General features: G+C 47.6%; 1 protein-coding gene and 1 long non-coding RNA gene across 3 annotated transcripts in view; one reads left to right on the forward strand and one right to left on the reverse strand.

Moving 5' to 3' along the window:
- Nucleotides 1-10,921: 10,921 nt before the first annotated feature.
- LOC102004808 lies at nucleotides 10,922-15,704 on the reverse strand. 2 transcript variants are annotated; one of them, XR_263646.1, is made up of 3 exons: nucleotides 15,627-15,704; nucleotides 12,313-12,516; nucleotides 10,922-11,076 (listed from the first exon to the last, which is right to left on the reverse strand). It is a non-coding gene; the product is annotated as an uncharacterized LOC102004808 (long non-coding RNA). The 2 variants fall into 2 exon arrangements; XR_263645.1 differs by having other exon boundaries at nucleotides 10,922-11,079.
- The window catches only part of Tollip (toll interacting protein), a 21,912-nt gene continuing 21,707 nt past the window's right edge, over nucleotides 15,640-15,844 (forward strand). The window contains exon 1 of the mRNA XM_005401793.2: nucleotides 15,640-15,805. Coding sequence (XP_005401850.1) covers nucleotides 15,773-15,805 — 33 coding nt within the window. The 5' untranslated portion in view covers nucleotides 15,640-15,772. The remainder of the gene's footprint in view (nucleotides 15,806-15,844) is intronic.

Raw genomic sequence — 15,844 nt, forward strand, 5'->3', positions numbered from 1 at the left:
ACGAGAGAAAAGTAACCAAGACACCTTGTTATTTTCTTCTTTTAACAGTGCTTTTAAAGGAGCAAAGTTTATTAAATTTAATAGAGTACAACATTGTTTTCTATGATGGATTGGAATGTTGTGTCTAAGAAACCTTCACTTAGCCCCAAATTACAAATATTTTCTCCTGTTTTCTTCAGGAAGTTTTATATTCTTGCATTTTACACATAAATCTAGGATTAACTCTTAAAGTAATTTTCAGTATGATGTCAGGTATTGGCTAACATCCAGTGGTTCCTGCACCATTTGTTAGAAAGACTGTCCTTTCCCTGATGAAGTGCCTTGGCACTTTTGTTAAAAAATTAATCAATCTGGAATTATTTAAAATAGCCAAGAGGCAGAAGCAACCTGAATGTCTGCCCATAAATGAGCAGACCAGCCACTGGGGCCCGCCCACCTCGTGGAGTGTTATGCAGCATCTTAGTTATTTTCTTGCTGGAACAAAATTCCTGACACTCGGGAAGGTTTATGTAGCTCACAGTTCTAGAGTTTTCAGTCCATAGCTGGTTGGCTCCAAGACAGGGTGGCATGGCAGAGGAGAAACAGTCCATGGCAGGCAGGAGACAGCAAAAGCAGCAAGCAGCAAGTGACGACACCCAGGAACAATAGCAGCCCTCTTTCTGTCCCTTAAATCCTGCCCAGGCTACCCACACCCAGGGCAGGAAGCCTTAATCCCAGCATCACACCATGAATCAAATCCAGTGACACATCCTCGATCCCAGTGTCACACACAATCCAGCCACCACGGAAAAGCCCACCTGTGACCACATGAGGCTTTGGGAGGACATCTAGACATGAGCCACAATAGTGGCCTTAAGAAAGGGAATCTCGGCACACACTACGACACAGGAGAATGCTGAGGTCTTCATGCTCAGGAGATCAGCCAGGCACAGGAGGACTACGTTGTAAGGCCACTCACAGGAGGTCCCCAGGCCACAGATGCATAGAGACAGAGCAGACGGGGGCCAGGGCTGGAGGCTTGGCCTGTGTCCAGTGGGTAGAGCTGGAGCTGTGGAGATGAGAAAGCCCTGGAGGGGGACAGTGGTGCTGGCTGCACGCAGTGTGGACGGTTACACACTTTCACCACAGTTTAACATGCTTAAAAATTAATTAGCCACATGTGGGAGGATCTATTTCTGAGCTTGCTATTCAGCTCCATTCATCTATATTTAGTCTATGCTGACACAAATACCACAGTGGCCTGATTATTGTGACGCTAATATGTCTTGAGATCAGGTAGTATAACTCTTCAATTTTCTTCGTGCAGGGTTGTTTTGGATTTTTGAGGTATGTTTCCATATGAATTTAAACATATTTGTCAGTTCTCAAAAAAAGGAAACTGCTGAGATTATGGTAAGGTTGTGTTGAATCCACTGATCAATTTGGGAAGAACATCTGGAAAATATTGAATATTAACACAAGCATAGTATGTCTTTCTATTTGTTTCAATATTTCCTAATTTCTCTAAACAATATTTGTAATTTTCAATATATAAGTTTTGAGCATTTTGGTCAGATTTATCCCTAATGTAATTGTTAGTGTTTTATAAATGATATTTTTCTTACTTAATTTCTGAATATTTATTGCTATAGAAATACAATAATTTTCTTTAAAAACTTCCTTTAAATTCTCCAACTTGCTAAACACTAATTAATCCCAATTTCTCCTTTGTAACACTTTGCAGTGTTTCCCACAGAAGCTATTGTCTCATAAAGAAGAACTCGGGCTCAAAGAAACCTCAGTCGCTTTTCTACTCCTGAGGCACAACACCTGACAACGGCAAGGCGGAGAGCTTTGTTCAGTCTCAGGTTCACAGCCCATGGTCCACTGGCTCCAAGGCGGACCCCGCATGGCCAAAGATCCTGGTGGCAGAGAGCTGGAGGGCAGGGAGCAGAGAGAGGAGGAGGAGCGAGGCAGAAGGGCAGCCTTCCAGGTCAGCCCCAGGGACGCCCCTCCAACTAGACCCAGGTCCCAAAGCAGGTCAGCTGCAAGCCCCAGCAAGTCACCTTCTGAAAGCTGTACCTCTGAACACAGGGGTCTTGGGGGACATTCTCGGTCTACACCATGACAGCTATCGTGCTAGCTGTAAAGACTTAGTTTTCAAGGCGGTATGTGTACCTCGAGTGCTTGCCCTCAATACCCCTCCTTCCTTCCTGCGCTGAACAGAAGTGATAAAGTGGACTGCTGGCCTCTGCCTGACCTCGGGGACCCCCCTCCCCCGCCCGTCTCTCACCGAGGAGGACAAGCCTGCCGCAAGCTTCCGCAGAGGCACTGTGTCACAGTGGAGGCACTCCCTTCTCCTCGTGTTCTGCAGAAAGTTAATTTCTGGGATGGATCTGGGTTTTGTCAATTGCTTTTTCTGCCTCTTTTTGGGTGATTATTTGTCTGTTCTTTCCTGGTCTATGTAATTTTCTCTGATGATTTTCTTTTTTCTTTTTTGGTACTGGGAATCGAACTCAGTGATTTTCAGCTGCAAACCACCCTGCATTCCTGATGTACATGCCATTTTGTGACCATGTATTATCCTCACTACATGTTGATCAATTCAACTTCTTCAAACTTGTATTAGGAACTTTGCATTGCCCCCTGTAATCCTAGCAGTTCAGAAGCTGAGGTAAGAAGATCACTGTGAGTTCAAGGTGAGCCTAGGCTACATCCTGAACTCAAGGCCAGCTTGAACTACGAAGTGAGACCCTGTAGGGTTTTTGTTTTTGTTTGGTACCAGGAACCAAACACAGGACATTGCGCTTGCCAAGCAGGTGCTATGCCACTGAGGTCTATCCTTGGCCCTTCCTTTATTATTCTTTTAGTGTCTATCAGTGTCTATTGATGATTTCCTTTTCGTTCCTTTTCGTTCCTTTTTTTTTTTTTTTTTGAGACAGACTCTCACTACATACCCCAGAGTGGCCTTGAACTCAGGACAACCCTCCTGCCTCAGTCTCCTGAATGCTGAGATTACAGGCCTGTACCACATGCCTGGCCTCCCTTTTTATTTTTGACTATGATAATTTGTGTCTCCTATCTCTTTTTCCTAATCAGATGTTTATTAATTTTATTGCTTTTTCAAAGAACGAGCTTTTGTCTTTACTGTTTTCTCTGTGGTCTTTGCTTTCTAGTTCATTGATTTCTTCTATGACCTCTATTTTTTACTTTTTTTTGTTTATTTGGAGTTTAATTTGCTCTTCTTTTTCAAGTGTTTATAGGAGAGTGCTGAATCTGTGACCTGAGACCTTCTTCCATTTCTCCATTTCTTCCTCCACTTCTAGGGCAGGCATTTAGTGCTAGGGACTTCCCTCTAAATTCCCCCCTCTTGCTACATTCTATAAAACACAGTACTTTTCTACCTTTATTTCATACACAATAATGTGCAATTTTCCTTTGATTTCTCCTTTGAAGTACGGGTCATTTCATTGTATTGTTTAGTTTCCAAATATATGAGGAGTTTGCAGATATCTTTTCATTATTCATTTCTACTTTGATTCCATTTTGGACACAGAACACACATCGTGTTCTGTGAGTCATTTCCGACGTGTGTTCTGGTCCAGAATATGGTCTGTCTTGGTAAATAGTCCATGTGTGTACTTAAAAACATGTCTGCTGCTGCAGGGTCATTTTCCACAAACGTGAATCACATGAGTTTGTTTGATAGTGATGTTCAAGCCTTTCCTGACCCTACTTAAGTTTGTTCTATTTTTTTTTTTTTCGTTTTTTTGTTTTTTTGTATTTCTCCGGTACCGGGAACCGAACTCACGACCTTGCACTTGCCAGGCAGGCGCTTTTGCCGCTGAGCTAAATCCCCAGCCCCAAGTTTGTTCTATTTAAATGTCAAGACTGGGGTGCTGAAATCTCCAGCTATAGTTGTGGATTTGTTACTTTTGTGGGTCCATCAGTTTTTGCTCCAAAGCGGTTTTGTTTTGTTTTGCTTTTGTTTTTTGGTGGTGGTGGTGTTTTGGGGGTGTTGGTGTTGTTATTGTTCTTTTAGTGGTACTGGAGATTGAATTCAGGATCTTCTGCACTAAGCTACCTCTCTGGCCCTTTCCTATTTTTATTTGTCTTCTATCTCACTAAGTCACTAAATTGCCCAGCCTGGGCTTGAACTTGCAGCTCTCCTCCCTCAGCCTCCCAAGGTGCCCAGATTACAGGTATATGCCGCTGTGTGCAGCTAGGTCCAGGTATTTCTGGAGCTCTGTACCTAGGTACATAAACTTCCAGATTTTTATGTCTTCTTACTTCATTTAGCTCCTTATCATTATGAGGACCCACTTTTCCCTGGCAACCTAAGGTGAGACCCTTCTGAGTGCTGTACCCAGGGTCTGCCCACCACAGGGCTTTCACTCTGCAGCTTGGGATGCTGTCAGCAGCATGTGAAGCCTGAACCCCTGAGGTCTGGGGAGCCTCTGCAGGTCTGTGCAGCTCATCCTCAATGAGCTCTGTCCTCTCGGCCTCTTCCCTGGGAGCTCAAGCCCTCCTGGCCTCCTTGGCTCAGGAATACCTGATCTCTGCCTCAGTTTCCCCTCACTTCATTTGTCCCCTGCCTCTCCAGAACCACATACTTCATTGCCTGATGTCCACTGACTTGAAAACTGCTGCTTCATAGATTTTTCTGGATTTGAAAAATGTACACAAGTTGTTCTACAAACATCTGCTCTGCTCGTTCTCCCGCTGTGGCGGTGCCCAGCACACTCCGCACACTCTGCTCATCCCTGCAAACACCTGAGCAGCCACAGCTGGGAGTGCGTCCCAGTGAGTCTGCACGGGGGTTTCCACTGCGGGCATAGCTGCCTGGCAAAGCCAGCCTGTGTCCCGCCCACTGCCCAACCTGGCGTCCCTTCTTATCTGCATGGTTCTGAGGAGCGGACAGTGCTCTCTCACTGCTGTCTGTGTCTCTGTCTGTGAGGCTGAGAGCCCCTGCATGTACTTGCTGAGCATTTGGGATTCTCTGTGCTTTACCAATTCATAGAATTTATGAATTTATCTAACTGGTCTCTTTTTCCTTTTGATATTTAGGATTATTCACATATTGTGTAAATATGAGTTTTCTTCACTGTAATTGTAAACATTTTCATCTTGCACCTGTCTCTTGTCCTTATCTATGATGCAGACGAACAAACACACACTCCGTAGCATTGTGTTGTAAATAAAACATCACTTAGAACTATACCTGGCACCTATTAAGCACTCAAACATAGTATTTCTCCCTATTATTATTTGAGAATTCCGCCTAAAGAGATGCAGAAAACTCATCTGGGGCTTCTGCTCATGAGGATGCTCTGTGAAGATTGAGACCCCTATGTGCTGCTGAGAGATGAACCCTGGGGGCAGAAAGGCAGGCTGAGCCCCTCCCATGACAGCGCGGGAAGGGCCTAGAGTCTCAGGCCCTGAGTTCCGGCATCAGAGGTCCTAGGGAGGGGAAGCGATTGCCAGCTCAACTAGTGTTAGAGTTAGGGTCCCTCCCCAGGCTGCACTCTGGACAGAAGCACATTTGGCTGGGCTTCCTTTAATCCTCTAACCAAAGACATCCTCTCCTGTCCCCTGCGTGGCCATGTCGTTCCATGCCACAAAGCCCCATGGAGCCAGCTGGTCGTCATGCCTGTGGTGGTCCCTGAGGCCCCACTCTGGGAGTGAACTCCTTTCTGGCCAACTTAGCTCTTGTTTTCTTGCTCATGGGCTCATACTTGCTGTTTCAGGGACGGTCACCCAGTGCCCAACAGTCAGGCCACTGGGAATGGGTTCGCTTCTCCCCCAGGCCCCACACCAATGACCCCCTCGCCTCACTATACCTCCTGTCCTGCTCAGACCTTTATGTGTGAGACTTGGGACAGGCGGCACTTTTTCCTGATTTTAGCCCTTGCAAACCCAGACACTGAATCTATCAAGTGTTTATAGGCTGAATCAATTCACCAGGAGATGCCTTTTGGTCTGAATTGATTCACTGGATGAAATCAGTGGACGAACAAATTCCACCAGGGGCTTCTGTTTGTCCGCTGGTTTGTTTCACAGAGGTAGCGTCCAATTTTACTTTGGGAGAAGGATGGCAGAACACTTTGGTCCGCAGACTGAAAACTGGTGCTTCTCCCAGCGGCTGTGTGATACCGGTCTCTTGGCCACCACGCCTGCTCTTCTGCTCCACCGTTCTAGTCTAGCCCCGATCCAGGGTCACAGGCTTGGGTATTATAACGAATTTTTGGCTTCTCCCATGAACCTCCTTTCCACTTCCTCTTTGCCTTCTTTCTTCTAAAGTGTTCTGGCTATTATTTAGCCTTTGCTGGTGCACATGCACTTTAGGATCATCCCGTTAAATTGCACTTGCACCCTGTCTGGAGCTTTAATGGAGATTGCTCTTGTAGGCTGCTTTAGGGGAGAACTGACGTATTTCTAAGGCTGAGACTTCCTCTGTCACATGGCAGGTATTTCTCATCTTATTCAGCTCTTCTTTAATGTCTTTAAATGAAATTTCATGATCTTTCCTTCACCTTCTTGCTCACTTTTTAAGAAGTTTTATGGTCTGCGTTCCTTTGTTTTGGGCTTGCTTTGCTGAGTGGTATTTTTACAGAACTGGGCCCTCTGGTCCTTGCTGCTCTGGACACGTGCGTAGAGCTGGACTCCACGTGTCCTGCGAGACCTGCTGTGCACCTCCCCTGCCTTGCTTTGTGCCCAGGCTGATGCCCACAGGGACACTGGCAAGTGGGGCTCTCAGGAGGAGGAGACTAGAGGGGAGACTAGGGTCCTGCCTGTGGCCTAGGGAGAGCAGTGGCTTCATCCCCTGGTAAGGCCAGAATTTCTGCCCAGGGAACCCCCTTTCCCTGGTCACCGCACCTCCCTGTGTGCGGTGGAGGCCAAGAGTAGTCACAGCTGTCCCTGGGGCTTCACATGCCTTGCTGGGCCACCTAGCTCCGCCCCTCCTTTGTAAATAGTCCACTCATGAAAATTGCACCAAGGGTCATTTTCAGCTCCCCTTTACAGCGTTGATTTCTGGTGCAATTCTGTGGCGTTTGGAGAGGATGCACTGTACAGTCTCTATGCTTTTAAATCCTTCCATATTTATGGCCCACAATGTTCCAGCTCGTTGACTGCCTTGGGTGTGGCCACGTCCTCCAGCCAAAGATGTGGGACACAGCTGGCTGAACAAGGTGGGCTGACTCACAAGGGAAGGAGGCAAGAAGCACGGGAGCCTCAGGGACGGGGAAAGAGGTCACGAGGTGGGACTTGCTATAGGCCCCGGCTCCTGTGCGTGGTACCAGGTTGGCACAGGAAAGCACGGGCTGGTTCTGGCTTGATGCTGTTGGGGAGCAGGAGTAATTCCATGATAGTGCTGATCTAGAAGGAGGAAGGCAGGGCTGGCGTTGGAGCCTTAAGTGCGGAAACAGCAGTGGGGTGTTTGCTTGGGCGGCACTCACGTCAGTTCCTGAGCGGCTGGATATGTGCCCATACATTGTAGTCATGCGGTGGCCTTGTGCAACTTTAGTGTTCAGCTAAATTTCATATTTTTATTCAAATACAACGGCCAGCTGGGAGTCGGTCTTTTCCACTTTCTCTGGTGGAAATGAAGAAGGCCTCCATGGGGACTATAGGGAAACACATGGGGCATGTGGCACAGGAGGAAGCTGTGATGCTGGGTGTTGGAAATAAGGCCCCCAGACTCAAGCTGTCTGTGCCAGAAAGAATGCACTCAGACTCGAGGCAAGAGGCCTCAGCAAGGCAGTTTAAAGTTTACCTCTGCAGAATGAGGTGAACATGGGGTAGCAGGCGTGCAGGACAAAGGAGGGAGGCGGGGTGCGCTGCTGCTAAGTTAGAGCGAGGGGATGTGGGCTTCAGAGTAGATGACCAGGTCATTTAAATCTAAAATGGAGTTGTTTTGCCCTTGTGCTTTGACAGAAAAGGCAAAGCCTATTTCTCACAGCGGGCAGGGTCTCTACAGCAATGCAGAGGGAGGAGGGGCAGCTGTCCTCTGCTGGGTTTGCCATTGTCCTGAAAGGGCTTGCAGTCCGCATCATCCGTGAGAATATGTGGCAGGGGGCACCTTGCATTTGGCACATGGCTTTTGGACCAGGACAAAGAATAAGAGCGGATGCTGAGAGACAAAAAAGTGAGACCTGTGGGTTTGTTTGTTTTTATTTGCTTCTCCCACTCCCAAATCCCTTCTCCAGCTGTGACAGGTTGCAAAATCCCCACCCACCTTCCCCTCCTATAAATTAGTCTGTTTTTTCACCTCTGGAATCTGGGTTGGCCAATGTGACTTCTCTGACCACATAATGTGAGCAAATTTGACATAAGAGGAGGTCTGAAAAAAGCTTGTTCACTGGGGTTTGCCCTCCTGCTGCCGCTGGACGCCCCAGCAAGGCTGCTGAGTAACCACGGACATGTAGTCAGGTGAGCCGAGATCACAGCCTACAGCAAGAATTGCAGTCGGGCTATCTGGGGTGGCCACACGCCAACCGCTTCACTGAACTGACTGGAGCTCCCAGGAGGGCCGCAGGATGAGTTAGACTGCCCAGACCGTCCAGCACAACTGCAGACCAGACGTGCTTGCTGTTTCAAGCCCCTAAACTGAAGGCGGTTTGCAACACAGTGAAGATGACTGATGCACTCCTCGCAGTCTTGCTCTGTGCTTGAAAGCTCCCACAAGCCACACCCCTGGGTTCCCTTGTGCTGGGCTCAGCCAGGGGGCGCACTGGAGGAGACCAGAGCATGGCTGAGGGACCCTGGGTTAATGCACTTCCCCCCTGGGGGCTGCATCGAAGTTTCTTTCTACGCAGCTCCCATTCTGTCCTGGTAAAACACCTTTCCCTGCTCCTCAGACCTGGGTGTGTGTGTGCGTGTGTGTGTGTGTGTGTGTGTGTGTGAGTGTGTGCCTCTTTTCTCCTCCTGCTGTTCATTCCTTTAATGCTGTCCACACCCTTGTAACAATCACTTCATTAAAATGCCTTTAATTACAAGTGCACTTTCTAGGTGACATTTGGCATCTTCCTGCCTCCTGTATGATACAGTACAGGTCTGATTGTTGAGTCACTTTGCTAAATTCTTATTTCTGACCATTTGTAGAGTCACATGGGTTTTGTATGTGATAATTACAGCACTTATAGTCTCGTCATGTGATGGTGTTTTGCTGTTTTCTTGTAAGTCTGTAAGATCTCTTAATAAATTTAGGCTAGCCACCCTGTCATCTTGAAGATGTCTTCTTTTCTCATATTTCCCCTACAGTTGAACACAGTGATTGATATTCTAAATAGACATCAGTCACCTTGGATGGAGGACCAAATCTCCTTTCTTTCTTTTTTTTTTTTTTTTTGGTACTGGGAATCGAACTCAGGACCTCTCACTTGCCAGGGACCTCTCAAATGAAGTTTTATAGAGCAAAATCATGAGGCAGGTACAGCGTGGGTCAAAATTATGATCAACCAATAAGATTGCCAGTATAATTGCTTAGGTAATATTGATCTAATGGTAGCAAGGGTACACGGGTGGCATCATTAATCATGGTCGATAATCTATAGTGTTAATCTTGTCTTTAGTCTTATGGTCTTAGTCTCGGTCTTAGAGGACTTAGTTGTAGTCTTAGTAGGTAGAAGAGGGTGGCCCACCCCTAATGAGATAATGGAAAATCTCAAAAGGGTGATACCAATAATACCAAGCCTCCATCCCTTAGGGAAATGTGTAGAACTGGCCATTGTGACTTTAATCTTCAGATGGGCCTCCAGCCACAGTCCTGATGCATTCTGATTTCCTGCACTGCCTCCCTCAAGGGCCCAGCCCCATCTTACTGCCTACTGTATTTCTACCTAATTTAGCTGTCTATAATACTAGGATTAAGGGTATGAGTGCTACTTGCCCTGAGTAGCCTGAATAAGATAAAAAGAGCAGAAAGACACTGTTAAGGTCCCTTATTGCCTTTGCTACCTTCTACCCACTATGAACTGTTGCCCCTCTGCCATCTGCCCCCTGCCTTGGAGCCAGCTGACTACGGACTGAAACCTCTACAAACTGAGCTAAATAAACCTTTCCCCCTTTAACTATGGGTGTGGGGTATTTTGTCTCAGCAATGAGAAAAGTAACCAATCAAACACACAGTACCCCAATCAAACACACAGTCTTTCCACACCCCCTCCCAGGAAACCCCTCCTGGTCCCTTCAGTCTCCACCCCCATTTGAGTCTTACAGTGTCCATCTCTTTCCTGAAATTACCTATCTGATCTTGCATGTCATCTACCTTTCACCGTGCAAGCCCTAACACCTCAGTGTTATTTAAAAATTGTCAGATAATCTAACATCTGTGTCATATCTGAGTCTAGTCCTATTCATTGCTGTGTCTCTTGGCAGCAAATTAGTTTTTCTTTCCTTTCCACAGACCTTGGCATCTGTTGTTACTGAAAGGTGGAAATTATGTGGTAACAGCAGACTGGGCTAGCTCCTTTCTTTCTTCCTATAACATAAGTAACAGATAGGGGAGGGGAAAACCAGCAGAGACCACCAGGCTTGGGTAAAGGCAACATGGCTCAGAATTTATTGTGCCTGGCAGAGAGTGCAATAAGACCATCTGCCCCAACAAAGAGAAGTGTGTCCCTTTTATAGGGATAGAGAAAAGGCAAGGGACACTAGGCAAGAAAATCCCAATAAACATCTGTGGTCAAAGTTCTCTGTCAATCTTGCATCTCAGTGGGCAGAGTCTTTGAAGAGTCTGATGTAAATTTTCGAGTGTCTCCAGATGTCCCCAGGATCTGCAAAATTCCTTATCCGACTTTAACTCTTTTCCTGTGTTTGTCCATGCAACTTTGGTACTGAGCTGAGTTCCCGGAAGAGAGCAGTGCTTCCGCTGGCCAGCAGGTCAGGAGCTGGGAGTCAGGTCCAGTTGGAAACCTAACACTTCCAGGCCCTGAGTGTGGGAGCTGCAGTTAGTTTAGTCGGGAGTCAGGCTAGATGTGAGGTTTGTTGTGTTATGATCAGCCCCAGTGTGCCAGAGGTTGGGCGTTTCTCCAGGACAGGTCAGATCGTGTGACAGGTGACAGGTGGCTGGTCTGCCTGCTGGTCTCAGGAGTCTTGCTGCTGTGCCGTGTGGATGGGTGGGGGAATATTATAGATAGCTAAGTTATTTAGAAATACTGTAGGCAGTCAGACAGGGCTGGGCCCTGGAGAGGTCAGTGCAGAAGATGAACAGTGGCTGGAGGTGCACTAATTAAATGTCAGGCCTCAGGACAAAGGGCAGTGGCTATACCCATATACTTTCCTTAGGGATGAACAGCAGTGACTGATATTCTAAATAGACATCAACTACCTTGGGTGGAGGACCAAAACTCCTTACCCCACCCCTTCCGGGAAAGTCCGTTGCAGTTGTCTCTGGAGCACTTGCTGCATGACTTGCTTCCCCATTTAATCAATATTACCTAAGCAACTCTACTTGTAATCTTATTGGTTGATTATAGTTCTGTCTGACCTTAGACCTGCCTCACTTGATGGTTTTGCTCTATAAAACTCCCTTGAGAAGCTGGGGTCCCCAGCCATCCAGTTAGGCCCCCTTCTGTCTCTCTTGGATAGAAGCATTCTTTCTCTTCAGAAGTTCTTCCTACTCTTAACCTCCTTTGTCCTAGCATTCATGCTTCAATTTTAGAGAACACGAACTCAGTGTGTCAGACAGCTGGCAGGTTGGGAGTTGTATTCCCCTCTATCTCCCACACTCTCCAACCGCCTGTTGGTGGCATTCTAGTTCTGCATGACTTGCTCCTCCGTGCTTGCCAACCTGGTGGAAGGGGCTGGGGAAGATTCTCTGCTGTCCTCAGACTAAGTTGCGTGCAGGCATGACAAGCCCGCCTCAGGCATTTCAGTATTTCTGCCCTTTCCCCAAGTGACTAAAGTCTTTCTGTTTTTTTGAGACAGGGTCTTACTATGTAGTCCAGGTTGGTCTTTTTTGGTTTCTTGTTTTATTTTTTGAGATAGGGTCTCACTGTATAGTTCAGGATGCCCCGGAACTCACTACGTAGCCCAGGCTGGCCTGGAATTTGTGGCGATCCTGCCTCAGCCTCCTGAGTGCTGGGCTTAGAGGCATGTACCACCATTCTGGACTTAAGCTTTTTTTTTTTTCCCTGTTCCCTTCTCCCACCTGCAGTAGGCTTCCCCAAACCTCTGAGAGTAACAGGGTTAGCTGCTGACTCCTACCTCAACCCCCCCAGGAAAAAGCCCTTAAAAGGGTGGGACTTCCTGCATCTGTGCCCCACTTCCACACTCCCCCCCACCAGCTCACTGCACAACCTCAATTCCCTAACTCTTCTAGCTGAATCCTACCTGGTAGGAGTTTGTAGCCTCCAACTATCTCTCTGGGCATTTGGGGCTGCTGATTGCCCTGAGGCCTCGGTCCCAGGCAATTCAACGAATGTCAATAACTTGTAGTTCCTCAGCCTTGCTTCTGATCATTTGTTTATTTTAAGGCTGACAGTGAGGACCCTCCAAGTTCTACCTTCCCACACAGAAACCAGGAGTCCTAGGGACCTGTTTTGAAAGACAAATAATTGTATTGTTTATTAAACAAAATAATTTTTATTCAAGCAAATATATCAGTGTTTTCTTTTGCATCTGTTCCATCACACCCTCTACTATTTAGAAACCTAAAATATTTACTAGTATGTTGACAGTAAGGGACCCTGTAGCCTTTCCAGTAAAGACCCTTCTGATATTCATTCAAGACATGCAAATGAGAACCTACCATTTGTCCCTGTTCAGGTCCTGTGGTGACATCAGAGAACAAGGCATGTACACACACACACACACACACACACACACACACAGGGAAATGGAACACAAAAATTTAAAAAATGAAACTGCCACAGTGTGGATCTGAAACATCTCCAAAAGGCTTTAGTGTTGAAGGCTGGTCCCCACCTTGGAGATTCTCAGAGGTGGAAGAAACTTTCAGAGGTGTTTGTGTCATTGAGGTTGTATCTGTGAAGGGCACTCTGGGGCCGGAGGCTCTTTCTCTCTTTTACTTCCTTTTCATGAGCTGATAGTTTCACTCTGTTCCCTGCTGTGATGTGCACCACAGGCCCAAAGAAACAAGACCAGTCAACCATGGAATGGAACTTCCAAGTTATGAGCCAAATAAATCTTTTCTATTAGTTGATTATCTCAGCTACTTATTATAATAACAAAAACCTGACAAGTGCAAAAACATGGAAAGTTATATATTCTGCTAGAAGATATCAAATAAAAGAAACGAATAAATAGAACAAAGTGTCAAGGTACAAAGTGCTAGAGAGCATGGGGAAAGACAGTAATTTTAAACAACATGCTCAAAGTAGGCCTCACTGAGACAGATTTGAGCAGACTTGAAGGTAATGAACTGAGCCATGTGGATATCTGGGGGTACATCAGGTTTCTGTGCTACATAACAATTAGGATAAATGCAGTGGCCTAAAAAGCCACACACTTATCACAGTTTCTGTGAGGCAGGAGCTCAGGCACTGCACAGCTGCCTAGGGTCTTACAAGGCTGCGACTAAGGCATGCGCTGTACTGCATTCTCCTCTGTGGGCTTGACTGGGAAAGGATCCCAGCTCCCACAGATGGCACTCGGAATTATTTCCCTAAGTTATAGGGTATATGGATCTCGCCTCTTTAAAACAGCAAGGGGCAGGTCTGCTGGTAAGATGGAGTTTCATAAAACCCAAGGTAATCACGGGAGTGACATCCAACCATATTCTCTTCCACCATATTCTCTATTCCTTAGAAGGGAGTCCCGTTTACACTCAGGAGGAGAGAACTATACAAGGATGTGGCACCAGGAGGTAAGAACCTGGATTTACCTTAGAATCTGTCTACCACACTAGAGAATATTGAGGTAAGTGCTGAACCCAGTATTCAGATGGTCCTTGCTAGAGAAACACATTTTAGGATTGTCAGCATATACAGTAGATGGAATTTGAAGCAATGGAATCGAGAATGTGGACAGACAGATGGGGGAGCGGGGTAACTGAACCCTGAGGCACTCTGGTGTCAAAGGAGATTACTGATGGAGACTGAAGATGTGGACTTTGAGACTAAAGGAAAACAAGAGGCTATGATGTCCTGAGTGCAGTGCAGAGCCATCTTAGGAGGAATGACCACCATATCAATATACAGGGAGCTAGAGGCTGAACCTGCAGGTGCCCAGTGGGAAAATAAAAGCCGGATAAGCTGGCTGTGGTGTCACACGTCTGTAATCTCAGCACTGGGGAGGCTGAGGCAGGAGCTTTGTCACAAATTCGAGGCCAGCCTGGGCTACATAGTGAGTTCAAGGCGGGCCTGAACTACATAGCAAGACCCTGTCTCAAAAAGACAAAAATAAGTCAATGCAAGATAAAGCTTGCATCTTCTGCCTTTACTACCTTAAAATTTTGGATTTGGCTCCACACATACGCATGTTAATTGCTTAGAAAGTGTCTGTCTTACAAAGTTTATTAGCTCTGAAAGTACCTAACCTATTTTATCCCTCTTCAAGACAGAGGATACCAAGATCCGCATGATTTATTTTCAGGACTTGTAGGTGCACCCAATTATCAGCTTTTATAACAACCAATTCCAAACCCTCTGAGTGATGCCTAGAAGTCTCCGGTGTCCTAAACCTGTACTCACGCTCCTAGTAAAGCAAAGCTTCATAGGCTACCCTAAGGTAAGATCACTTCCCCAACAGGAGCAATCCTCTCATGACTGAAACCAAAGCTGCCACCTCTCAAACAAGGACAGTCACCTCACAGGAACCAAACTGCCCCTCAAACCATGAGGATTCCACTGGACTATGAAACAAGGACTGAGTCCAACCCACCACAGCACCGTACAAAACCGATCCCCCTTCCTATGCAGGCAGGCCAGTCCAATCCACCTCTTCAGACCTCCGTCCCCTTCAGGTCCTCCAACTGAAGCTCTTTTCCTACCTTCACTTTCTTTTGTGAGGGGGCCGCCTTGATCTTTGTCAGAGCTGTGCTCCTTCCCCTTCAGTTTCTCTTACTAATGAAAGCTTTTACCTGTAAACTTGTGCTGAATGTCCCCGTTTTAGTTTCCGCTATCATTGAAGCAAGGACCCACATTAGCCAGTGATTGTAAATCGACGTAGGAGGGAACTGAGAATTAACTGACAGGAGTTCAGCCCCGGCGGGAGACCTGGGGACGACAGGTGGTCGCAGTCCCTGGGACCTCCTCCAGCTCCTCAAACCTGAGGAAGAGCCCGCCTGCTCTGCCTCTCCCCTGGCTCCACTCCTAAGACGTGATCCTTGATCTCACTGCCACCTGCTGTTTTCAGCCCCTAAATACTGCGACTCTCCTGTAGCGATCAGACATCGGCAGGTGTCGATCCATTGCTAATTCCGGCCAGGTGACCGGCCCTCTCTGACTCCTCCTCCGAGGCCCCAGAGGCATGGTCATCTCCGTGGTCCAGGGAACAGGGAGACCGTGCTGGGGAATACGCAGACCGTCAGGCAGGAAGCCGTTTCTCCCGGCTCTTGGTTCACGGGAAGAGCTACCGCGCACGCGCCCACTGGACGGTTGGACCACGCCCTCAGGCAGGGAGTACGCATGTGCACTGGAACTGGAGGGGGCGGGGCGGGAGGGGCGCCTGCGCAGTGGGCGTACCGGGGCGGGGTGCGGCGGTTGTCAGCTGACTGAGGCGGCAGCAGTTTCGCGGGGACGACCGCCGGCTACGCAGGCTCCGTGCGGGCGGAAGAGCTCTCCCGGCGCGTCACTGTGGGTCGGCGAGGCGCGGGGGCCGCCGCAAAACTATGGCGACCACTGTCAGCACGCAGCGCGGCCCGGTGAGGGGGCCGGGAGGGGGCGGCGACCTGTGGCGGCGC

This window comes from Chinchilla lanigera, unplaced genomic scaffold (genome assembly GCF_000276665.1).
Source record: "Chinchilla lanigera isolate Chin_1 unplaced genomic scaffold, ChiLan1.0 scaffold00075, whole genome shotgun sequence".
Taxonomy (NCBI): domain Eukaryota; kingdom Metazoa; phylum Chordata; class Mammalia; order Rodentia; family Chinchillidae; genus Chinchilla; species Chinchilla lanigera.